The following is a 27,563-nucleotide window of genomic DNA, read 5'->3' as shown; positions in this document are numbered from 1 at the left end:
CGCTACAGTCTGGAACAGTGCGACCGCTACGGTCGCAGGTTCGAATCCTGCCTCGGGCATGAATGTGTGTGATGTCCTTAGGTTAGTTAGGTTTAAGTAGTTCTACGTTCTAGGGGACTGATGACCTCAGAAGTTAAGTCCCATAGTGTTCAGAGCCATTTGAATCATCTTCACTTGTTTTGACATACATATTCCGCAAATCATCGTGCACTGTATGGCAGGATACTTCGTACCAAAATGATCGAATTTCTGTTCAACTCAGTGCTGAGAGAGGAAAAAATGATTTCCTATGATCTGCTGTAAGCTCCCTAATCTCTTGTATCTTATACGTATGCTCCTTACACGCGATATTTCATGGTAGAAGCAGAATTTTCACACAATCTTCTTAGAATTTACCAAGAAATGCTTTGCAGTACAATCTCATCTTTGTTCCAAGATTACTCGTTTAAAATACCTAAACATTTGAAACACTGTGATATACCTATTTGCGTACCGGATTTTATTCCAGTGATCAGTAATTTATTGTATCCAATCATGCGCGCGATAAACGCGCCTGAATTAACATTCATATAAAAACAATCGGGCATCATGTGAAAACCAAATCATTGTAGTAAGAAAAAATTGTAAATTTGTAGCAACTGCATTTATGGGAACGCTGTTTTAATTGATGTTGGCAGTCTACTATATAACAGTAACTTAAAGTCAGTGTGGTGTAATTCGTGAGTCTACACTAGAGACACGTCCGCCCCGATAGCTGAATGATCGCCAGCACTGTAGCTCAGCGTGTCCGGTCAGAGGGTTTACCTACCCTCTGTAATAATAATAAAAAAATTAAAAAAACTGAGCGAATTGATCAAAGAACAACCTGAACGAGTTTCATCGGACGTCCGCCACGAACAAATTCAACGAACAATATAGAATAAAATAAGATCAACGGAAAAAAATTGACAGCGTGACGGACTGCCGTCCTAAGGGGCACGGGTTCGATTCTCGGTTGGGTCGGGGATTTTCTCCGCTCAGGGACTATATGTTGTGTTGTCTTCATCATCATTTCATCCACATCCGGCGCTCAGGTCGTCCAATGTGGCGTCGAATGTAATAAGACCTGCACCAAGGCTGCCGGACCTGCCCGTAAGGGGCCTCCCGGCCATGACGCCAAATGATCATTTCATTTACACTAGAGAAACGAAAGAGAAACTTTTTGCGCGTATACTTAATTACTTACTGAAGTGTCAGCCGTCAAGATAAAAGGACGGGTGTGGAAAGCAATCATGTGGAAAATGGCAGCAGGACAAGTACTACGTCAACGTGTGAGACGAGCGGCCATTTGACCAAATGCAGCAATATATAATGAGTTATCAGTAACTCGGATTATGAATAATTCCTTTCTGTAAAATATGAAGAAGATTCTGCCATTTGTTTTGTAATGATTTCAACATGCAGGATGTATGTCGTGTACCTTATTTGCATCGTATTTTGATTTGAAGTGGACAAACCCGCTGTGAGATACGTAGCTATTGTTCTTAAAGCCAGCTTTCTCAGATTATTCTGTTGTTAAAATCATTCAGTTGTACCGTATTTGTCAGTCCGGAACCGCGCGACTGCTACGGTCGCAGGTTCGAATCCTGCCTCGGGCATGGATGTGTGTGATGTCCTTAGGTTAGTTAGGTTTAAGTAGTTCTAAGTTCTACGGGACTGATGACCAGAGATGTTAAGTCCCGTAGTGCTCAGAGCCATTTGAACCATTTTGTACCGTATTTGCTGTTTTTATGAGCTCATTAACTTTCAGAGCGAATTCTTCAATAACTTTCTCATTTTGATGATTTCAGCGAACCTGTGACCTAAGAAAGTTGTTCTTGTATTCGATGTATCATGTTATTCAGACGCAAAATAATAATTAAATAGTCGTTGACTATAATTTGGATAGGTATGAGGAAGTTAGAAATGGCATTTTTCAAATTTCTAAAAGCTCTTTTAAGCAAAGGTGTCTAGCATGTTCAGATTTAGACAGTGAAATAAGTTAACGAATTTGTATCTATTCCAACACAGGTATAACCAGTCGCTTAGATCATCTATACTCGGTCGTACCGTTTAATTCTTACCTCTGGCTAACGAACGATATTGCGGGAGTCGCTATTACTGTTCACTAAAATAATTACTTACTGATACTTAAACTGAAAGTTATTACAATATTTTTACTACGTTATAGCGAAATGAAATATTAGTTATATCATGTTTATTTAGCACTGATTCATATTTAATGCGATGTGTGTGCCGGCCGCGGTGGTCTTGCGGTTCTAGGCGCTGCAGTCCGGAACCGTGGGACTGCTACGGTCGCAGGTTCGAATCCTGCCTCGGGCATGGATGTGTGTGATGTCCTTAGTTAGGTTTAAGTAGTTCTAAGTTCTAGGGGACTGATGACCTAAGATGTTAAGTCCCATAGTGCTCAGAGCCAGAGCGATGTGTGTACGTCAAGCAGAGGTAGAGTGTGTTTTTTGCTCTTATTAAATGCATTTTGTGGCTAGTGAAGAGATGTACTTACCAAAAACATTACAGAAAGTCTAAAAAAAAGTATTAACAAATATTGAGTACGTATATGGATGCGTATAGCTTAAGAGTTGTAAAACTGCCGTAGGGCACCGTAGACTATCGTAAGTAAGCGTAGACTGTGGTAGTTTTCTTAGTCGCCTTGGTCAATTAACACCGAATCTGTGTTACCTGTACGATAGGTGTCGTCCATACCCATCAAATATTACCTCATATCGAACGCTTTGTTTACGTTTGTGATCTGTGTCTGACTTGATTCTGTAGATACCGCAGGCGGTGAATCATATAGAAACTGAGTGATGATATACAAAGGGAGGCGTAACCTAAGAAACATTTTTGTTCTATATAGTTATCCACCTGTCGGTTACATGAAAATAAACAGTATTTATAACAAAATTGAAACTTTCAGTGTTTTATTCGAAAATTGTTGATTTATGATATGAAAAGTAGGATGTTGTGGTAAAAACTTGAAAAACACAGATTTATCACACATCGTTAGAAAACACAATTTTCTCAAGAAAAGGGATAAAATAAAAAACAAGCAGAACAAAAATATATGAAACATAGCTTCAATACAGCCCACCCGGTCTAACGCACGTCTTTCCGGGCGGGAAGGAGCGCCGGTCCCCGGCACGAATACGCCCGGCGGATTTGTGTCGAGGTCCGGTGAGCCGGCCAGTCTGTGGATGGTTTTTAGGCGGTTTTCCATCTGCCTCGGCAAATGCGGGCTGGTTCCCCATATTCCGCCTCAGCTACACTATGTCGGCGATTGCTGCGCAAACAAGTCCTCCACGTACGCGTACACCACCATTACTCTACCACGCAAACATAGGGGTTACACTCGTCTGGTGTGAGACGTTCCCTTGGGAGTTCCACCGGGGGCCGAACCGCACAATAACCCTGGGTTCGGCGTGGGGCGGCGGAGGGGTGAAGTGGACTGCGGTAGTCGTCGTGGGGTTGTGGTCCACTGCGGCTGCGGCGGGGACGGAGCCTCTCCGTCGTTTCTAGGCCCCCGGTTAACATAACATAACATAGCTTCAATACATCGTCGAGCTTATATAAAACATGTTTCTCTGCAAAAGCAACTTTCGCATCTATCAATGCCAACGTGAAAAGGTTACCTTCGATCGTGGTGAATAGTACATGATTGAGTACAAAATAACAACTATTACTTATATATCTTATTATGTGTCTGCACATGAACTGCACTTCCAACAAAAATAATTGTTCTGGCTACACAAAAGGGCAGAAGTTATGCGATCAAGTAAGTTTTCTTACTCAGAAAAAGCAATTTATGTTCTGTAAGGATATAAAATACACAATGAACTAACACTGAATGATGTGGGGTGCTAATTACGTGCAAAACAAGCAACAAAACAAACAAAAAAGAAAGAGAAATAGTCGGCTCCTAGTTCCTCCTTTACACATTCATTTGTATTTTTTCCCTAACAATGGTTCCAATACTAAAGTTAATTCTATCACTTACTACATCACTTATTACTGTACCAAAATACCGAGCCTTAGTTTTGTTAGAGCGCAGTTCTAGTATAGCTGAAGGCTTAAGTCCATAGAAGATATTTATACAGCAGTGAATTTTACCTACGAGTTTTTTTTATTATTATTATTTCTCTTTGTTAATGGAACAACACCCGGGTAACAACTACCGGCCTTCTACATTAAACTGCCTTCTTAGAATCTGTCGTACAGTACGCATTGTTGTTTCCTAAAGTATCCAGTATATACTTTTGACCTAGTTACAGCACGGGTTACATGCGTGCGTTATCCTGTTGAAAGGTAATGTCACAGAGTCCTCGAAGATTGAGCACAGTCACCGGTCTTCTTAACACGTCATAAATATGATGCCTACTGTCCAAATTACTGTGCGGCTGGTTTCGGCGGAGGTTCGAGTCCTCCCTCGGGCATGGGTGTGTGTGTTTGTCCTTAGGATAATTTAGGTTAAGTAGTGTGTAAGCTTAGGGACTGATGACCTTAGCAGTTGAGTCCCATAAGATTGCACACACATTTGAGCTTTTTTCTGTCCAGATTACCTGCTATGCAAACTAGTGGTGATCGTGTCATGTACGCAGTAGTATCCCATATCATTATGCGGGTGCTGGATCCGTATGGTGATGATGAACGTAATTACTCGGAGCCTCCACAGAAGGACACGTCCATTATGGTACTGTATCCAGAACTGGGACACGGCTGAAGAGTCGACATGGTGTCACTCCTGTGTTCAGTGTGTCGTTGATAGGACCACTTGTCAGAGAGCCTCTCTCTGCTGCAGCCTCAAGGGGATCTGCATCAACGATCGGCGTGCTGACATTACGTGGTTCTGCAGATATCGTCACATTGTTCGTGTGGATACTTGTCTCGTTACAAACAAGGCCATTTACTGACGCAAGTTGCGTGCCGTGGTTTTAAAATCCTGTACAGCCAAGCGAAAAATGTCTCTCATATTGGTCCCATATCACTTGAGCTCTCTGAAGTGCTGTATGACGTTGAGAATGGCCCTCCTGCACCCATCAATTTTATATTCGTATGACAGTCGTGGGATCCCGACTAACGTCACCAGTAATATCGCGGAATGACAAACAGCTTTCTTCATAGGCCGCAATTCTGCCGGCTCCGAACTGCGACACTGCCGGTAAGCGTTCATCCTCTATACAAGAGTCAAAACACGACCTCCTGAGAAACAATCGACATTCAAATGTTATCTCTGAATGAGAAATCCGCAGTGTAATTTTCCTTATTTAGATGATACAGAGGGCGTTACTCCGAACCACGCTTTTCGGTTACGCTGAAATGCTAATAACTGTATATCCAAGCATGTAGCATACTACACGCTGGTTTAACGTTTATTGCATGCCGGTTTCATTGGGATGTAATTCTAATGGCCAGAAGCACTCTATGGCAGTTTTTGAGTCATCTTAATTCATGTCAGTAGTTAGAGTACTCTGTCTAGGTTTCCTTTTCGCATTAGTTTCAGGAGTGTTTTCAGTTTCAGCATCTGTTTGGTAAGTTAGATTCTGGAAATCCAGTCTCATTTCCAAACTCGACCTCGAATATGAAGACATGCAGACGGTTCACTGGACTTATTTCCCTACACTCTGTGTGTTTTGACGCTGGTACCAAGCCGTTCTCTTCCTCCACGGCGCTTCATATGCTTCTGTATTATCTAGGATGTCCCAGGAGGAATTGTCAGTATTCAGGGATATGGCAGGCAAGATCAAACAAATGGCTCTGAGCACTATGGGACTTAACTGCTGAGGTCATCAGTCCCCTAGAACTTAGAACTACTTAAATCTAACTTACCTAAGGACATCACACACATCCATGCCCGAGGCAGGATTCGAACCTGCGACCGTAGTGGTCGCGCGGTTCCAGACTGTAGCAGGCAAGATCATTCGAAGCAAAGAAGTCTAGTAAATGTGGGACCTAAAATGCATACCTTATTAACCATGAGCACTTCTTCATCTTCGATACAGTGAAACAAATTTCTTCTACTGGAAGCTCTTTGCTTTCCATATTTTGAGAGGTGGTAGGATGGACCAAACAGTCTCTTAAGTGCATACCTTAAGAGCTATGTGCACTTATTCATCTTCGCTAACGTGAAACACATTTCATCTAATGAACAAGTGCGCATCGCTCTTAATGTAGACGTTTTGGGTCCATCTTTACTAGGTTTTTTCTCTTAATTTTTATCGATATTATTTCGTAAACGACGCAACACAGTACTACCAAATTTACAGTATATGTATGCATACAGGCTTGTTGGTTACTACATAGATCTTTCTGTCACAAGTACTTTTTGTCACTATTGGCAACTGGAGAAAGTAAGACCGCACTGAACTACTGCTGGATTTAAGATCATCAATCATACACTGATGGAAAAAAAATTTAACAATAAGATAGATTTGGGTGACGAAAACGGAAGTTCGTGTTTCTACATCTAAAAAGCCGTTCTCTATTCAAATTTAGCGCCAGTGGCATAAGACTGGCGCTAGTAGCGCCACTATGAGGATGCAAATCGGATTGCTTTAAATGCGCGCTATAACAGTCGTGAGCATTAGTTACCCCTGGGACTGCATCTGTTAAGTTTACGTTAGTCAAGAATGCCTTTAAGGCGACAAAGACGCTATTATAAACACCTCACTGAGTTTCAACGAGGTCATGTAATAGGGCTACGAGAAGCTGCATTATTGCAGAAAGACTTGGCAGGAATGTAGCCACTGTATATGAATCCTGCTAACGGTGGAATCGAGAATGTACGGCCGCAAGAAGACCGGACTCCGGACGGCCACGTTTCAGTACCGAGGGGTTAAAAAAATGGATCAAATGGCTCTGAGAATTATTGGACTTAATATCTGAGGTCATCAGTACCCTAGAACTTACAACTACTACTCTGGTCTTGTACTGTCACTGTTATCCCTGATATCGCAGTGCCTTGCGATGCGCACGTCCCGGCACGTCGACACTTACCTGACGGTTTCGGCGAAGAGTGCTGCGATCTGGCCGAGAGATTGTTTCCCTACGCCTTAAAAACGGGTTTGAGGTATTCCCCATCGCTGAAAGTACATCTGAGCCAGCACGGGACACCTGTTCTGTTGGGACTATGGCCGATCTTCCTGATAAGTCCGAATGGCCGGGCAGTCACGCCCGCGCTCTACCGGAAGCCACTGAGTGCACCAAGTGCACCCGGATGCAAATCGTAGCTCATGTCGGCACGAATAACGCCTTGGTTCAGAGATCATCCCCTCAGTTCCTACAGATGGATGGCTGCTTTGATGAAGACAGCTCTCCTCGTTCATAGGGTAGAAACTGAGCTAGCGTTTCCCAGAACAGATCGCGGTCCTCTGGTTTGGAATGGAGTGGAGGGATTGAATCAGAAACTCTGACGATTCTCTGACGATCTGGGATGCGGATTTCTCGGTGTGCACTTTAGGGTGGAGAATTGTATGAACTCCCCCGACAGAGAAATTCCTTGACAGGTACGATGAGATAGTTTCCCATTTCTGACTGGGAAGGATACTATCCCCGTTAATTAAAGGAAGTTGCATTCGCCATGGCAGTTCGGTGAAGGTTCAAAATGGTTCAAATGGCTCTGAGCACTATGGGACTTAACTGCTGAGGTCATCAGTCCCCTAGAACGTAGAACTACTTAAACCTAACTAACCTAAGGACATCACACACATCCATGCCCGAGGCAGGATTCGAACCTACGACCGTAGTTGTCGCGCGGTTCCAGACGGAAGTGCCTAGAACCGCTCGGCCATTCCGCCTGGCACTACCGAGGGGGGGGGGGGGGGATATCATAGTGTTCGGCGTATTGTTTTGGCCGATCGTACTGCATCTGCAAGCAGCGATTTGAGCAGCAGTTGGAACCACAGTGAAGCAACGACCTGCTACAAATCGGTTACTTCGACGTAACTTCGAACCAGACGGCCTGTAGAGTGCATTCCACTAACCCCAAACCATCGCTATTTGCTACTTCAGTGGTGTCCAGGGAGAGCTCATCGGAGGGCTGAGTGGAGGTCTGTTGTGTTTTCTGAAGAAAGCTGGTCCTGCCTCGGTGCCAGTGATGGCTGTGTGTTAGATGGAGGCCAGCTGAGGGCCTGCAATCAACCTGTCTGCGTGCTAGACACACTGGACCTAAATCTACAGCTAAGGCGTGGGGTGTAACTTCGTATGACACCAGGAACACTTTCATGCTTATCCCACACTCTCTGACTGCAAATTTGTATGTCATTCTGTTGATTCGACCTGTTGTGCTGACATTCAGGAACAGCGTTAGAGGGGGTGTTTTCCAACACGATAAGTCTCGCTCACATACCGATGTTGTCACTCAAAATGCTCTACAGAGTGTCGACATGTTGCCTTGAGCTCCTCGATTACCAGATCTGTCTCCAGTCGAGCACACGTAGAACATCATCGGACGACAACTCCAGCGTCATCAACAAATAGCATTAAGCGTCCCTTTATTGATCGACCAAGTGAAACTCCATCCCACAAACTGACATCCGACACCTGTACAACCCAATGTTTGCATGTCTGCATGCTTGCATTTAACATTTTGACGGTGACGCCGGTTATTCATGAACCAGCAATTGACATTTGCAATGACTTATCTCGTGTTTACATTAACCTACGATCTTGCAATGTTAGTCAATTAAACTCGTTGGCCGAAGTATCATTACTTTTTATATATATATATATATATATATATATATATATATATATATATATATATATATATATATATATATATATTTGGTAATGAGATTCTGGTTGCTTTGAAGCGCATAAATGAAGCCGCAGTACATTTCGAAATTAGGTTATATGACACACGTAGTTATTACCAACGTCTCTAAACAGGGCCATTAACGAAAATACGTAGATTTTTACAGTACGGACGAAATGAAACCAGCCGGCCGACGTGGCCGAGCGGTTCTAGAGGCTTAAGTCTAGAACCGTGCGACCGCTACGGTCGCAGGTTCGAATCCTGCCTCGGGCATGGGTGTGTGTGATGTCCTTAGGTTAGGTAGGCTTAAGTAGTTCTAAGTTCTAGGGGACTGATGACCTCAGAGGTTAAGTCCCATAGTGCTCAGAGCCATTTGAACCATTTTAAGTGAAACCACACACTGCGTGAGACCAGCGGTTGGTGCAGTCTGGTTGTTACATGGCTTACGACAGGACAACGACAGCCGTCTGATAGTAATGCTTCAAGCTACTGTGCAGTATATAATCTTACAATTTGGATATCGACAACTTAGATACATGATAGAATTGTTCTTTTATAAATGTAAATAAATATTAAAATCTTCCAGAACACTTTTGGTAGCCGCATAGCTTTAGTAGTTCCTTTATTACAGGATCATACAGAACCAGTTTCGCGATGACTTTTTAGCATCCTTTTGCGTATACCGGGTGATCAAAAAGTCAGTATAAATTTGAAAGCTCAATAAATCACGGAATAATGTACATAGAGAGGTACAAATTGACACACATGCTTGGAATGACATGGGGTTTTATTAGAACCAAAAAAATACAAACGTTCAAAAGATGTCCGACAGATGCCGCTTCATCTGATCAGAATAGCAATAATTAGCATAACAAAGTAAGCCAAAGCAAAAATGATGTTCTTTATAGGAAATGCTCAATATGTCCACCATCTTTCCTCAACAATAGCTGTAGTTTAAGAATAAGGTAGTGAACAGCACTGTAAAGCATGTCCGGAGTTATGGTGAGGCATTGGCGTCGGATGTTGACTTTCAGCATCCCTAGGGATGTCGGTCGATCACGATACACTTTCGACTTCAGGTAACCACAAAGCCAATAATCGCACGGACTGAGGTCTGGGGACCTGGGAGGCCAAGCATGACGAAAGTGGCGGCTGAGCACACGATCATCACCAAACGACGGGCGCAAGAGATCTTTCACGCGTATAGCAATATGGGGTGTTTTTTTGGTTCTAATAAAACCCCATGTCATTCCAAGCATGTGTGTCAATTTTTACCTCCCTATATACATTATTCCATGGTTTATTAAGTTTTCAAATTTATACTGACTTTTTGATCACCCGGTACATATAACTAATGCAACAATGTTCTGGGATTTGTTCATTTTTCGTCACTTCTCAATACCTGCGGCTACCAATGCTCATGTACACTGCCTGCGCTTGTTACCCATTGGAATTTTTGATGTTTTATCTCATAACCATACAATTTAGGCGGTCCTGGCAATTCGAACACAGTCCGAACGTCGGGAGGCCGTGTATTTTTAACGAAATAATGTTGAATTAGTTATATGTATACACCTCAGATGTTATTAAATCATCGCGAAGCTGGTAGTGTACGATCCTGTAATAGAGGATCTGCTAACAGCTAATGCGGCTACCAAAACTCTTCTAGAGGATACCGCTGTAACCTTACAAAAAAAATGGTTCAAATGGCTCTGAGCTCTATGGGACTTAACTTCTAAGGTCATCAGTCCCCTAGAACTAATTAAACCTAACTAACCTAAGCCCATCACAAACATCCATGCCCGAGGCAGGATTCGAACCTGCGACCGTAGCGGTCACGCGGATCCAGACTGCAGCGCCTAGAACCGCTGGGCGACCCCGACCGGCGTAACCTTACAGTTCCCAGAATCTTTATTAACGTAGCCAGAAGCGCCTTACGACCAGTGGAGAATGCTGCAGGCTTACCGGCGTTGGTGGAGCCGGAGGCGGGCGCGATGGCGTGTCGCAGGCTGGCGAGCGCCTCCTTGAGGCTGCGCACGTCTGCGGTGAGTGCTGCCATGTCCTCCGCCTCTGTGCCGGAGCTGGGCTCCGAGCACGAGCTGCTGTCCGCATCCCCACCTCGTTCGCTCATCTGCAACAATAATAAAACATTGCAAATCGCGTCAAAAACTACGCTGACAGAAATGTAAAATGTGGTATCGTACAGAGGTCGCGTTGCCACACCAAAGTTGGCAACACGAATCGATACCACCGAGGGCTCGCTGCAGTGCGCAACGAAGTATGGGAAGCGCTGCTGAAGACCACGCCTTTCGTATCAGCTATGCAGCGACCTCACGTTGAGGTTAATATAGTGTCGAGCTTGGAAGAACTCGCCCAGTTCGAGACCTCAGCTCCAGCAGTCAACATCATACTCTAGGACCAAAGTGTCGGTAAGGTTTCAGATTAACTTGTAGTGTTGTTAATGGTGAAAGTTGTCCCTCAAGAGAACGGTTTGTTAGTTAGTGCATCAATTTATGCTTTGCCAGTCTTTGTGTACCGCAAGGTTCCAAATGATTGGAAAAGAGCACAGGTAGTCCCAGTCTTCAAGAAGGGTCGTCGAGCAGATGCGCAAAACTGTAGACCTATATCTCTGACGTCAATCTGTTGTAGAATTTTAGAACATGTTTTTTGCTCGCGTATCATCTCGTTTCTGGAAACCCAGAATCAACTTTGTAGGAATCAACATGGATTCCGGAAACAGCGATCGTGTGAGACCCAACTCGCTTTATTTGTTCATGAGACCCAGAAAATATTAGATACAGGCTCCCAGGTAGATGCCATTTTCCTTGACTTCCGGAAGGCGTTCGATACAGTTCCGCACTGTCGCCTGATAAACAAAGTGAGAGCCTACGGAATATCAGACCAGCTGTGTGGCTGGATTGAAGAGTTTTTAGCAAATAGAACACAGCATGTTGTTCTCAATGGAGAGACGTCTACAGAAGTTAAAGTAACCTCTGGCGTGCCACAGGGGAGTGTTATAGGACCATTGATTTTCACAATATATGTAAATGACCTAGTAGATAGTGTCGGAAGTTCCATGCGGCTTTTCGCGGATGATGCTGTAGTATACAGAGAAGTTGCAGCATTAGAAAATTGCAGCTAAATGCAGGAATATCTGCAGCGGATAGGCACTTGGTGCAGGGAGTGGCAACTGACCCTTAACATAGACAAATGTAATGTATTGCGAATACACAGAAAGAAGGATCCTTTATTGAATGATTATGTGACAGCGGAACAAACACTGGTAGCAGTTACTTCTGTAAAATATCTGGGAGTGTGCGTGCGGAACGATTAGAAGTGGAATGATCATATAAAATTAACTGTTGGTAAGGCGGGTGCCAGGTTGAGATTCATTGGGAGAGTCCTTAGGAAATGTAGTCCATCAACAAAGGAGGTGGCTTACGAAACACTCGTTCGACCTATACTTGAGTATTGCTCATCAGTGTGGGATCCGTACAAGGTCGGGTTGACGGAGGAGATAGAGAAGATTCAAAGAAGAGCGGCGCGTTTCGTCACAGGGTTATTTGGTAAGCGTGATAGCGTTACGGAGATGTTTAGCAAACTCAAGTGGCAGATTCTGCATCGCGATGTAGCTTGCTGTCCAGGTTTCGAGAGGGTGCGTTTCTGGATGAGGTATCGAATATATTGCTTCCTCCTAATTATACCTCCCGTAGAGATAACGAATGTAAAATTAGAGAGATTCGAGCGCGCACGGAGGCTTTCCGGTAGTCGTTCTTCCCGCGAAACATACGCGACTGGAACAGGAAAGGGAGGTAATGACAGTGGCACGTAAAGTGCCCTCCGCCACACACCGTTGGGTGGCTTGCGGAGTATAAATGTAGATGTAGATGTAGATGACAGTTGTAAGTCATCCAGTTCTCCTGTCGCAAATAACTGGCAAAGTTAAGTGAATCTCTTATTCATTTCTGTAATAAAGCGAACTAATATTTCATGTGTTCTAGTTTACTGAGCCTTCTCTCTCAGCAATCAAAGAACCTACAGTCGTGACCACGTTGTGGATATGTTCATCATATAACATGTATAAAATTATTAAACTTTTATTCCATTCGAAACTGACGTCCATCATCAATATCACTATGAGATGAGTTTCCCACAGCCGTATTGCGGTGATATTGAACTCCTGGAAGAACTGCCAAAGCTATACTCACTTCCCCACGTAAACGACCTCTCTGGTTCTTTTTCTACGAAGTTTCAACAGATTTTATAACTTTGTAAGTAGGTTTAATAAAAACAAATTGGAACTGAAAGTAAACTGAAATTGACATTAAGTTAAATTGATGAAACGTACTGCACTCAACAAATTAAATGTATCTTTGTAGTAAAATAATTACAAATTGCTTAAAAATTGTAGGAAAACCCGCAAGTAAAACGAAACCTATGTCTTATGCCACATACCGTATATTAATTTTGGTATATTGTATAATAGAGAACAGATATTATTTCCTCCTCACAAAATATTAATAGCGCACAAATTATTAATCATAGAAAAGAAAAAGGCCCATAATTCAGAGTTTTGGAAACATATCTTTCAGGACTCATGTTTTTAATATAGTTTTGCTTCTTTTATCCTAACTTCTAACGAAGTGAACTTATAGATTACGTCACTAAAGTCAAGTTTAACAGCTGTCTCGTATTCTGTATAAAATATAGCTAAATTCGACAGTCAGACTTTAAACACTTTTTTGAGTCGCATATGGTATTTTGAAATTGTGTTCGACAGATATTATCATCACTGACAGTGTCATAAGTATCCTCAAAAGTACACTCCTGGAAATTGAAATAAGAACACCGTGAATTAATTGTCCCAGGAAGGGGAAACTTTATTGACACATTCCTGGGGTCAGATACATCACATGATCACCCTGACAGAACCACAGGCACATAGACACAGGCAACAGAGCATGCACAATGTCGGCACTAGTACAGTGTATATCCACCTTTCGCAGCAATGCAGGCTGCTATTCTCCCATGGAGACGATCGTAGAGATGCTGGATGTAGTCCTGTGGAACGGCTTGCCATGCCATTTCCACCTGGCGCCTCAGTTGGACCAGCGTTCGTGCTGGACGTGCAGACCGCGTGAGACGACGCTTCATCCAGTCCCAAACATGCTCAATGGGGGACAGATCCGGAGATCTTGCTGGCCAGGGTATTGACTTACACCTTCTAGAGCACGTTGGGTGACACGGGATACATGCGGACGTGCATTGTCCTGTTGGAACAGCAAGTTCCCTTGCCGGTCTAGGAATGGTAGAACGATGGGTTCGATGACGCTTTGGATGTACCGTGCACTATTCAGTGTCCCCTCGACGATCACCAGTGGTGTACGGCCAGTGTAGGAGATCGCTCCCCACACCATGATGCCGGGTGTTGGCCCTGTGTGCCTCGGTCGTATGCAGTCCTGATTGTGGCGCTCACCTGCATGGCGCCAAACACGCATACGACCATCATTGGCACCAAGGCAGAAGCGACTCTCATCGCTGAAGACGACACGTCTCCATTCGTCCCTCCATTCACGCCTGTCGCGACACCACTGGAGGCGGGCTGCACGATGTTGGGGCGTGAGCGGAAGACGGCTTAACGGTGTGCGGGACCGTAGCCCAGCTTCATGGAGACGGTTGCGAATGGTCCTCGCCGATACCCCAGGAGCAACAGTGTCCCTAATTTGCTGGGAAGTGGCGGTGCGGTCCCCTACGGCACTGCGTAGGATCCTACGGTCTTGGCGTGCATCCGTGCGTCGCTGCGGTCCGGTCCCAGGTCGACGGGCACGTGCACCTTTCGCCGACCACTGGCGACAACATCGATGTACTGTGGAGACCTCACGCCCCACGTGTTGAGCAATTGGGCGGTACGTCCACCCGGCCTCCCGCATGCCCACTATACGCCCTCGCTCAAAGTCCGTCAACTGCACATACGGTTCACGTCCACGCTGTCGCGACATGCTACCAGTGTTAAAGACTGCGATGGAGCTCCGTAGGCCACGGCAAACTGGCTGACACTGACGGCGGCGGTGCACAAATGCTGCGCAGCTAGCGCCATTCGACGGCCAACACCGCGGTTCCTGGTGTGTCCGCTGTGCCGTGCGTGTGATCATTGCTTGTACAGCCCTCTCGCAGTGTCCGGAGCAAGTATGGTGGGTCTGACACACCGGTGTCAATGTGTTCTTTTTTCCATTTCCAGGAGTGTATTTTGTCATTCGACGAAGAAAACTGTTGACGGAAATTTCGTGAAAAGATCTTGCCTTAATGAAAAACGCCTCTGATACAATGATTATCTCCCAAACTCATTTATGATATCCGTGACACTCTCTCCTTTATTTCGCGATAATGTAAAACGAACTGCCGTCCTTCAAACTTTTTCAGTTCTTTATCAGTGTTATGTGTTAAGGATTTAATACCGCGCAGCAAAACAGAAAAGGACGGACAAGCGTAGTGTATGCATTCTCTTCAGTAGATTTATTCCATCTCCTAAGTTGGTTCAAATGGCTCTGAGCACTATGCGACTTAACTTCTGAGGTCATCAGTCGCCTAGAACTTAGAACTAATTAAACCTAACTAACCTCAGGACATCACACACATCCATGCCCGAGGCAGGATTCGAACCTGCGACCGTAGCGGTCGCTCGGTTCCAGACTGTAGCGCCTAGAACCGCACGGCCACTCCGGCCGGCACCATCTCCCAAGTGTTATCCTAGTGAAACGTGGTCATTAGTTTACCTTCCTTATAAAATTGTCTATGCGATTGGTCCAGCTTAAGTTGTTCGTGTAATCAACAGGTATTTAGTAGAACCCACAACCCCTAAATTTGTGTGATTTATGGAGAAGCCGAAATTACCGGATTTTTTTCAGTACTCATGAATAGACCCTCAGACTTTTTATTGTTCGGGTTAATTTCTACTTTCTGTGCCATGCAAATTTATTGTACAAATCATTTTGTTGAGGTTTTTGATCTTTTGGTGACTTTACTGCACGGTAGACGCCATTACCATCTACAAACAATCTAAGAGGCTTCTCAGATTATCTTCTAAGCCGTTTATACAAAATAAGAGCAGCAGACATCTTACAACGCTTCCTTGGCGAAGCCCAGATATCAAAATACTGAACACCTGAAAACGCTTTAGCTTTGATCCTCATTTGGTCGACGCTTACGTAGTTAATATGTTTGTTTACATGCAGTTTCAATTCAGATAAACATACTATAGTTGTCTATAGGCAACATAAGTAGAAACTCCCGTTATTAATTAGCGAGGGACGGCTTATTTTTGAATCATATTTTGTTTAACAGAATATCCTATCATCCGAGACTAGAGGACTGCCTATAGGCAAAATAACCAGCAACTCCCGTTATTAATTAGTGAGGGAAGGCTTATATTTGAATCATTTTTCTTTACACAGAATATCTTATCATCCGTGACTAGAGGACTGCAAAGGTACTGGCTGCATGGGTAAGTAAATTTCATATCCCCTCCGCCGTTTTTACTTGCTTCCTCTACCGTCGCGATTCTCTCTTCTCCTCAGTTGGCAGAAATCGGCAAAAATGGGAAGCTACTTGATTCAGCATCCGCTCGCTGATCTTTGAGCTCCTGCATTACTGCAGCGAAGTGACAGCAAGGGCCGGCCGAAGTGGCCGTGCGGTTAAAGGCGCTGCTGTCTGGAACCGCAAGACCGCTACGGTCGCAGGTTCGAATCCTGCCTCGGGCATGGATGTTTGTGATGTCCTTAGGTTAGTTAGGTTTAACTAGTTCTAAGTTCTAGGGGACTAATGACCTCAGCAGTTGAGTCCCATAGTGCTCAGAGCCATTTGAACCATTTTTTTGACAGCAAGGCCTCCAGTGTTGACATGAGTGAGATGTGTACTGGACAGCTGTGTGAGCCTAGCGCACTGCTGCCGTATAAACCCTATTATTGATGAACGTCTGTTACGTGGCTCAAATGGCTCTGAGCACTATGGGACTTAACAGCTGAGGTCATCAGTCCCCTAGAACGTAGAACTACTTAAATCTAACTAACCTAATGACATCACACACATCCATGCCCGAGGCAGGATTCGAACCTGCGACCGTAGCGGTCGCGTGTTTCCAGACTGGAGCGCCTAGAACCGCTTGGTCACACCGGCCGGCGTCTGTTAGGAAATAGTAGTTTCGTTTATATACTGCTTGGACGAAATGACACTGCAGAAATGACACCGTGATAACAGCGTGCGTTTATAGTCACTGGCCGAGGGAAAGGCATCTTCCCGTAGCCAGAAGACAGAAGCAGGAGTGGTAGGAAAACTCATATGTGGCCCCGGTTAGTCCTTGAAACGTCTATCTTTTTCTTTTCCGGTTGTTTTTGCACAGTGTCTGTTTTTGCCCCCATGGCGGGTGCCTATCTCGCCACTCCCTCGCTATGACCCTAAAAGGCACCAATGCACTGTTGTACTGTTATATTCGGTGCCGCATGGAAGCAAATAGCCCCCGAATGTCACCTTCAGCAATTTCTTGCCAGTTCATGAAGATCACTGGCTTGACCCCGACATGAAAGTACGTTTATCAAAAAAATGGTGCAAATGGCTCTGAGCACTATGGGACTCAACATCTTAGGTCATAAGTCCCCTAGAACTTAGAACTACTTAAACCTAACTAACCTAAGGACATCACACACACCCGTGCCCGAGGCAGGATTCGAACCTGCGACCGTAGCAGTCCCGCGGTTCCGGACTGCAGCGCCAGAACCGCTAGACCACCGCGGCCGGCAGTACGTTTATCCATAGCAAGTCAGACATACTCTGCTGGTGACAAATGGGAGGATCGAGGATCAAGCAGGTCAGTAAAGACTTCTGTGGTGTGAACTGCAGTGCCTGGTCTTACATTATTCTACTGGAATGTACCAGTTGGTACCCTGGTTATGAAGAGTGTGGTAACAGCTTTTACGATTCTTGCCACAGATTGACGAGCATTCAGCTTCTCTTTAACTATTACAAAATCTATTTTCTCATCATATTCAATAGCTCCGCGCAACACTTTTACTGTTGTTGGAGAGTTACTGGTCTCGAAAACTGCTCTTCCCAGCTCCACTGCGGACATGATGGTGTCGACCTGACTGATACAAACAGAAGCGAGACCACAGCTGAACACCAAAGAAAGCCGCTAATTGTTCCAGTTCACTCTAGCTCTACACGATATACAAGTCCCTGTTGACTGTAGTATGGTGCCAGCGGCAAATAACGCGTGAAATCCAGCCTCCAGTAATCTGTTCTCTTTTCTTCGTGATGTTACACTGTTTCTAAGCTACGTTCGGACATCAGCTGTTGTCATCTGACTATCCTAGCCGGCCGGGGTGGTCGAGCGGTTCTAGGCGCTACAGTCTGAAACCGCGCGACCGCTACGGTCGCAGGTTCGAATCCTGCCTCGGGCATGGATGTTTGTAATGTCCTTAGGTTAGTTAGGTTTAAGTAGTTCTAAGTTCTAGGGGACTGATGACCTCATAAGTTAAGTCCCATAGTGCTCAGGGCCATTTGAACCATTATTGACTATCCCAAAGCCAGTCTTTTACTTTTTAGTGCTTCTGGAAGTCTCTGTGTCTGCTCTGCTTGCCAGACTGTTGCCCTGAGTCCATCTTGATTCCAGTTGTTCTGAATTCATTACGCTACAGGCAACTGTGTGTGCAGTGTGTAGTAGCTATGATACTTCCCTCATGCAGTGATTCGAACATTCCAAAGATCTAAAAGATGGTGGTAAAATGCACGTTCATGTACGGCGGGCTATGCTGCGATCCCATCTGAAAAGTTGCGGTGTCATTAAACTTACCCATTAGCTATAATGTTAAACCTCCTGACAGATTAAAACTGTATGCCGGACCGAGACTCGAACTCGGGACCTTTGCCTTTCGCGGGCAAGTGCCTTACCACCTTAGCTACCCAAGCACGACTCACGACCCGTCCTCACAGCTCCAATTCAGCTTGGACCTTGTCTCCAGCCTTCAAAATCTCACGGAAGAGTTCCGGTAAGGTTTGTAATGTATGAGACGAGGTACTGGCAGAAATGAAGATGTGAGGACGGGTCGTGAGTCATGCTTGCGTAGCTCAGATGGTAGAGCACTTGCCCGCTAAAGGCAAAGGCCCCGAGTTCAAGTCTCGGTCCGGCACACAGTTCTAATCTGTCAGGAGGTTTCATATCAGCACACACTCCGCTGCAGAGTGAAAATCTCATTCTGGAAACATCCCCCAGGCTGTGGCTAAGCCATGTCTCCGCAATATCCTTTCTTCCAGGAGTGCTAGTTCCTCAATTCTAGCTATAATGTTGTCACGCAATTTTTCATCTCCATAAATGGAGTTCTTCTGGACTGGAAACGCTGTTAATAACACTCACTTAAGGACAAAATTTTAATCAAAATATCCCACATGCATGAATATACGGGAACATTGGCTTCGTAGCGATCGGTCAAGGTTTTCAGAGTGAAACGCTTTCCGTCTCGGTCAGTGCATAAGTAAAACCCTGGGTTCGGTGTGGGGCGGCGGTGGGGTGGATGGCCTGTGGTGGGGTTGTGAACCACTGAGGGTTACAGCGGGACGAAGCCTCTCCGTCGTATCTAGGTCCCCGGTTTAATACACAAAACACACAGTGTATAAGTACACCTCATTTGTGGACAGAAACGTCTTAATTTCGAAGCCTTAATTTGGGCCTGCGTTTGCATAGTTTCTTGCTGATATTGTCGTTGTTGCTGCTACTGGCCGTGGAATGATTTGCTCCATCTCTCTATGCTAGTCCATCCTGCACAAGTGTCTTCATATCTGCATAACTACTGCAACATACATTAATTACAACCTGTTCACTGTATTCAGCCCTTGGTTCTCCCCGCCGCCCTAGTTTTCCCCTCCAAACCTTCCACTTCCTACAAATTAATCCTTGATGTCCTAAGATACGTCCCATCGCTTCTTTTAATCAAGTTGTACCATGCCACTCTCTTCTCCCCGACTATATTCTGTGCCTTGTCATAGGTTACCGATCTACCCATGTACTCTTCTGAATCTACATTTCTAATCTACATTTCAAAAGCTTCTATTGTCTTCTTTTCTATACTATTTATCATTCATATTTCAGTATCTAGAGCTACACCCCAGCCAAATACTTTCAGAAAAGACTTCCTAACGCATTAATATACAGGGTGTTACAAAAAGGTACGGCCAAACTTTCAGGAAACATTCCTCACACACAAATAAAGAAAAGATGTTATGTGGACATGTGTCCCAAACGCTTAATTTCCATGTTAGAGCTCATTTTACTTTCGTCAGTATGTACTGTACTTCCTCGATTCACCGCCGGTTGGCCCAATTGAAGGAAGGTAATGTTGACTTCGGCGCTTGTGTTGACAAGCGACTCATTGCTCTACAGTACTAGCATTAACAGGTTAGTGTTCATCACGAACGTGGTTTTGCAGTCAGTGCAATGTTTACAAATGCGGAGTTGGCAGATGCCCATTTGATGTATGGATTAGCACGGGGCAATAGCCGTGGCGCGGTACGTTTGTATCGAGACAGATTTGCGGAACGCAGGTGTCACGACAGGAAGACGTTCGAAGCAATTGATCGGCGTCTTAGGGAGCACGGAACATTCCAGCCTATGACTCGCGACTGGGGAAGACCTAGAACGACGAGGACACCTGCAATGGTCGAGGCAATTCTTCGTGCAGTTAACGATAACCCTAATGTCAGCGTCAGAGAAGTTGCTGCTGTACAAGGTAACGTTGACCACGTCACTGTATGGAGAGTGCTACGGGAAAACCAGTTGTTTCCATACCATGTACAGCGTGTGCAGGCACTATCAGCAGCTGATTGGCCTCCATGGGTACACTTCTACGAATGGTTCATCCAACAATGTGTCAATCCTCATTTCAGTGCAAATGTTCTCTTTACGGATGAAGCTTCATTCCAACGTGATCAAATTGTAAATTTTCACAATCAACATGTGTGGGCTGACGAGAATCCGCACGCGATTGTGCAATCACGTCATCAACACAGATTTTCTGTGAACGTTTGGGCAGGCATTGTTGGTGATGTCTTGATAGGGCCCCATGTTCTTCCATCTACGCTCAATGGACCACGTTATCATAATTTTATACGGGATACTCTAACTGTGCTGCTAGAACATGTGCCTTTACAAGTACGACACAACATGTGGTTCATGCACGATGGAGCTCTTGCACATTTCACTCGAAGTGTTCGTACGCTTCTCAACAACAGATTCGGTGACCGATGGATTGGTAGAGGCGGACCAATTCCATGGCCTCCACGCTCTCCTGACCTCAACCCTCCTGACTTTCATTTATGGGGGCATTTGAAAGCTCTTGTCTACGCAACCCCGGTACCAAATATAAAGACACTTCGTGCTCGTATTGTGGACGGCTGTGATACAATACGCCATTCTCCAGGGCTGCATCAGCGCATCAGGGATTCCATGCGACGGAGGGTGGATGCATGTATCCTCGTTAACGGAGGACATTTTGAACATTTCCTGTAGCAAAGTGTTTGAAGTCACGCTGGTACGTTCTGTTGCTGTGTGTTTCCATTCCACGATTAATGTGATTTGAAGAGAAGTAATAAAATGAGCTCTAACATGGAAAGTAGGCGTTTGCGGACACATGTCCTCATAATATATTTTCTTTCTTTGTGTGTGAGGAATGTTTCCTGAAAGTTTGGCCGTACCATTTTGTAACACCTTCTATATTCTGTGTTGACATATTTCTCTTTTTCAGGTAAGTCTTTTCTTAGTTATTCTCGGCCTTATTTATACAGAGTGTATCATAATCAAACCGAAAACTCAGGAATGAAAATATAGGATAACAGGAGCAAAAAAGTATCAGCAAACATTTGCCTGCAAACGAGCGGTTTGCGAGATAATTGCGAATGTGTGCTTACAGACGACCACTGACGTCAGTATTAGATATCGTCCTAATTAGTAGCCCAGAAATGGTTTTGAAATGTTAAAAAGTCCTCATTTAAATAGTCTCAAATTTCTTCCAAGGCCCATGATTGGAGCGTAAGGTACATCACATCGAAACGGCCAAAATCTTCCAAGATAGGTAAGTCTAGCAGGCCTCTGCATTTCCTATCTGGGTCATTTCAGCAGTGAAGCGCACAGAACTTCTGTTAATACTATTGATGAACTAGATCAGGGTATTATAGAACCTTGTGAAGATGATCTCGGACGTGGAACGTCTCCTTTAACAAGTACGAGTGTATAGTAAATTATAACATATAACGCGCTGAAGTCGCATTGAGTGTCGCCTTAAGGTAAGCCATGAGTGAAATTTGAGCTTAATAGATGAAGCCTTAATCGAAAAGTTTACTTTTCAAATGTAACTATACTAACAAGGACAGTATTTCGCACTGATAGCAGTTGTGGCTCGGAACCACATAAACGCAATTATCTCGCAAACGTCTTGTTTGCCGACCGAAGTTTAGCGGAATGGTTTTACTTCTGGTGTCGTACATTTATAGCCGCGTCAGTTTTTGCTATTAATTATGATACATTATGTGTATCCTCTGTACTACTACTGTCGTCTCTTCTTTTGCTACCCCAACAGCAAAACTCATCAACTACATGGATCAGTCCATATCTTATAAAATTCCTCCAGTAACACTGAGTTAAATTTATTACACTCAGTTACCCTTGTTTTATTCCAGTTCATTTCATAATACCTTTTCAAGACTCTATCCATTCCAATAAACAGATCTTCCAGGTCACTTTTTGTCTCTGACATAACTACAGTGTCAACGGTAAACCATTAATTTTCATTTCTTTTCCTTGAACTTTCAACCCTCTTTTAAAAATTCCTCTAACTCCCTCGTTTTTTAACTACTGCCTCTCTTACAGGCCCTTCTATTCATATAACTGTAGCCTTGTTTCTGTAAAATTTTTAGATAATCTAACGTTTTCTATGGTCCACTCCCACTACCTCCTTCTACATAACAAAGATTTTCTTTTCTTTTGGTTATTCAAATATGTGTCCCTAATTATTACCTGCCATGTAGGCGCCCAACTTGTACATTGTACAAATGTAATATAGTTTTACATGGTTTCTGATATAACTACTAAGTCTGCATCTATCTCAATGCAACCTCTCGCCTTAAGATGCTACTTCTACGTATCAATTTATAGGCTGCCATTCTTTGCAGCCTACGTAGATTCACAATATGTCTTCTGCAAAGCAGTGAAAGGAATACAGTGGTGTATATTTTCCTCGAGAGAGAGTATTTTTGTCACAAGTGACCGATATTCTTGCAATACGCCAGACCAAAATATTTTTAAGCAAAACATTAAACAAGCCGTCAAACCATACAGCCTGTCAAAGAATAAGATCCTATAAAATTAAGACAGATATTATTCACACTAAACCAAATGGTCACAGCATAAATTTATGTAATTACGCCCAAACATTCATAATTAAAAGCTTATGTGGCATTTTTACAAAGGAAAAGATACACAGAAAATTGTATATGGCTGATGAAACATGATAAAAAGTGGCTGTGTAATTAAAATAACACAGGATTAGGAAATACCAAAATTATTTAAGTATTCAGCGTGTATCAGCGTAGATCTACAACGTCTGAAAGTTGGAAGAAATATAATACCTGACGATAAAAGTGATGCACACACATGACGTGCTTGGATATTAATGCAACTTCGTACATGTATTCACCATCAGTGCGTATGTAAATGAATACAGTTGTAATTCACTGGAAAAATTTGAGTGGTCACCAGGGTGCACTAGTGCTCTTCGTGTTCTGTGTTGTTACCAGTCCTATTTGGGTATGTAAGGGGCGTGAACAGTGTTAGATATTAAGTGATTACTGGGAAGGGCATGGAGATACTGCACACTCATGTGAGACAGTGTTATAAGCACCCAATCTAATTGCTTTCAGCGAGTGGATGAAGAGTTGTAGACTTTTGAATGTTTGGATTTTTGCTTTAGAGGTTATTTTGAGGTGATCAGGGGCGAGCGAGGAAAAGAAGTTGTGTGAAATTGTGGTGAGGATAATCTGTTAATCTGTTGTGGTGTTACCCTTATATTTTGCCCTTAATATAAATAGTGAGTTATTTCTCATGTACACACTGTCTTCGTAACCAAGATATCCCAGTCAGAACCACAGTCAACTTCATAAAAGCCCCCAGATACAACACTGAAGAACATTACGTTGAAATACTACTGTCTGAAGACTTCAAAGTTCTAGGAGACAGAACAATTACAAACACTATACAACCAATAAAAAATTAATAAAATTCTATACAAAGCGTCACTTCTTTCTTTCAACATAGAAAGCATGTTTTCCAATACACCAGTAACAGAGATAATAGATATTACAGGAAAAATCTGAAGACATACACCCAAAAACCGGATGGACAGATTAATAAAATACTGCAATTAGTACTGCTTATAATGAAACAAAGCTACACACATCAAAAAACGTTTTGCGTCACCTCGGTTCCGAGAGTTCCGGAACCTGTACAGCAAATTGGAATAGAGATCATATAAACATCATTTCCGCTCTTTTTATTGCTCATGAAAACCACACAGTGCATGTTGTACCACCATACAGCGAGACCTTCAGAGGTGGTAGTCCAGATTGCTGTACGCGCCGGTACCTCTAATACCCAGTATCACGTCCTCTTGTAATGATGCGTGCCTGTGTTCCTCGTGGCATACTATCCACAAGTTAATCAAGGCACTGTTGGTCCAGATTGTACCACTCCTCAACGGCGATTCGGCGTAGAACCCTCAGAGTGGTTGGTGAGTCACGTCGTCCATATACAGCCCTTTTCAATATACGACAGGCATGTTCGATAGGGTTCATGTCTGGAGAACACGCTGGCCACTCTAGTCGAGCGATGTCACTGTCCTGAAGGAAGTCATCCACAAGTTGTGCACGATGGGGGCGCAAATTGTCGTCCATGAAGACGAATGCCTCGCCAATACGCTGCCGATAAGGTTGCACTAACGATCGGTGCGTGGCATTCACGTATCGTACAGCCGTTACAGCGTCTTCCATGACCACCAGCGGCATACGTCGGCCCCACATAATGTCACCCCAAAACACCAGGGAACCTCCACCTTGCTGCACTCGCTGGACAGTGTGTCTAAAGCGTTCAGCGTGACCGGGTTGCCTCCAAACACGTCTCCGACGATTGTCTGGTCGAAGGCACATGCGACACTCATCGGTGAAGAGAACGTGGTGTCAATCTTGGGCGGTCCATTCTACATGTTGTTGGGCACATCTGTACCGCGCTGCATGGTGTCGTGGTTGCAAAAATTTACCTCGCCATGGACATCGAAAGTGAAGTTGCGCATCATGCAGGCTACTGCGCACAGTTTAAGTCGTAACACGGCGTCCTGTGGCTGCACGAAAAGCATTATTCGACATGGTGGTGTTGGTGTCAGGATCTTCCGAGCGATAATGCGTAGGTAGCGGTCATTCACTGCAGTAGTAGTCCTTGGGCGGCCTGAACGAGGCATGTCATCGATAGTTCCTGTCTCTCTGTATCTCCTCCATGTCCGAACAACATCGCTTTGGTTCACTCCGAAACGCCTGAACACTTCCCTTGTTGAGAGCCCTTCCTGTCACAAAGTAACAATGCAGACGGCATCCCACAGCGGTATTGACCGTCAAGGCATGGTTGAACTACAGCCAATACGAGCCGTGTGCCACCTTCCTGGTGGAATGACTGGAAGTGATCGGCTGTCAGACCCCCTCTGTCTAACAGGCGCTGCTCATGCATGGTTGTTTACATCCTTGGGTGGGTTTAGTGACATCTCTGAAAAGTCAAAGAGACTGAGTCTGGGATACAGTATCCACAGTCAATGCCAATCTTCAAGAGGTCTGGGAACTGGGGTGATGCAAAACTTTTTTTATGTGTGTATTTCAAATTTAACAAAATATTTTATTTACAAGAGGATGGATTAGTAATGGGTTACCTAGTTTCAGAAGCCTTAGCAAATTTTGAACAGATTATTTTTACAAAAATACTTTCAGTGGAATACACACGTACTGTTTCAGATAAATGGGTGACATCTGCTGCTTAACAGGTGAATCACAAACAAAAAATGGATACTGCTATTAACAAATTATATAAAATGATTAAATTTGCAATACAAAGAGAACATTATAATCGAATTACATTTCCAGACAATACAGTCAATAAATGAAACAACATGCACGTACCTCAAATGTACCATAAACTGCTAACAACTGACGCTACCGTACACTTAACTTCGTAACACCCGAAATCACACAAAGGAGCAGTACTCCGGCTTATGCTCCGTATACTCAACGTAGTATCACTAACAAATGAAAACTATTAACGAGAACTAGCCGTCATAATGCACATAACGAGAAACAGTGGATACAACAGTAACAGAGTGACAGAGCTAGAGAGCATAATTAGCATGCAAAGAACAACAGTATACACAAAGCTACAAACAGCACCGAGCGAGGTGGCGCAGTGGTTACCACACTGCACTCGCATTCGGGAGGATTACGGTTCAAACACGCGTCCGGCCATACTGATTTATGTTTTCCGTGATTTCCCGAATTCGCTTCAAGCAAGTTCAGGGATGGTTCCTTTGAAAAGCCACCGCTGACTACCTTCCCCATCCTTCCCTAATCCGATGGGACCGATGAGCTCGCTGTTCGGTCCCTACCCCTACCATCCCAAGAAAAAGATCAACCAGCCAACCACAATCAGCAACATAACATCACCCAACATGCACACTTAATACAGAACACAGAGTAATGAGGAATCAACATTTTCAAAAGACAAGGTATAAACATAGCAACAGACAATTGTATAAAAAAACAATTCCGAAACTAACAGACGTTGACTTATACCAGAAATCAGATACATATCAATTACAATGTATGTAGGTCAAACAGGTACAACGTTTGATGTCCAGTGAAAAGAACATATGAGTGCCTGGAGGTATGTGACAAGTTACTTCTCATCTGCATAGCACCTCAAAGAAAATAATCACAAGAAATGAAAATAACGAAATAAGAAGAAGACAAGAAAAACATCATCTAAACTTTGAAGAAAACTATCATATACAAAAAAAAAAACCAAAGGCATAAAGAAAATCCATTTATATGACCAAGTGTACATGATCAACAACTCACTATTCACATGACCAGATAATATAGTAGACTAATACCACAACAGATTATCATCAGACTATTGCCACAGATCCCTCCCCCCCCCCACCCCCCCAGGCTCGCTGATCACTGATCCCCTCAAAATAAACCACTAAACCGAAAATCGTATCACCTGAACACCTACAACTCTTCATCCAATTTCTGATAGCTCTTAAATCCACATTCAAATGTCAGGAACTCCCCTCGACTAGCCATAGTTCCATCTTCCCAAACTTCCTGAAATAATGTTAAGATCTCTTCAGTAAAAAGTAACGTAAACATACACAAAGAAAAATACAAACACGCACGCAAATATATACCGGGTGATCAAAAAGTCAGTATAAGTTTGAAAGTTTAATAAATCACGGAATAATGTAGATAGAGAGGTAAAAATTGACACACATGCTTGGAAGGACACGGGGTTTTATTAGAACCACCCCATATTGCTAGACGCGTGAAAGATCTCTTGAGCGCGTCGTTTGGTGATGATCGTGTGCTCAGTCGACACTTTCGTCATGCTTGGCCTCCCAGGTCCCCAGACCTCAGTCCGTGCGAT

The 27,563-nt window shown here is 43.9% G+C and overlaps 1 protein-coding gene across 1 annotated transcript in view; it reads right to left on the bottom strand.

Moving 5' to 3' along the window:
* The window catches only part of LOC126249185 (rho GTPase-activating protein 45-like), a 607,616-nt gene that overhangs the window by 376,481 nt on the left and 203,572 nt on the right, over positions 1 to 27,563 (bottom strand). The window contains exon 2 of the mRNA XM_049950840.1: positions 10,754 to 10,919. Within this exon, the coding sequence (XP_049806797.1) occupies positions 10,754 to 10,919 (166 nt within the window). The remainder of the gene's footprint in view (positions 1 to 10,753; positions 10,920 to 27,563) is intronic.

The sequence above is a fragment of the Schistocerca nitens genome, chromosome 3, assembly GCF_023898315.1.
Source record: "Schistocerca nitens isolate TAMUIC-IGC-003100 chromosome 3, iqSchNite1.1, whole genome shotgun sequence".
Lineage (NCBI taxonomy): Eukaryota > Metazoa > Arthropoda > Insecta > Orthoptera > Acrididae > Schistocerca > Schistocerca nitens.
The sequence above is the reverse complement of the archived record's forward strand: the minus strand, read 5'-3'. Positions and strand labels throughout refer to the sequence as shown.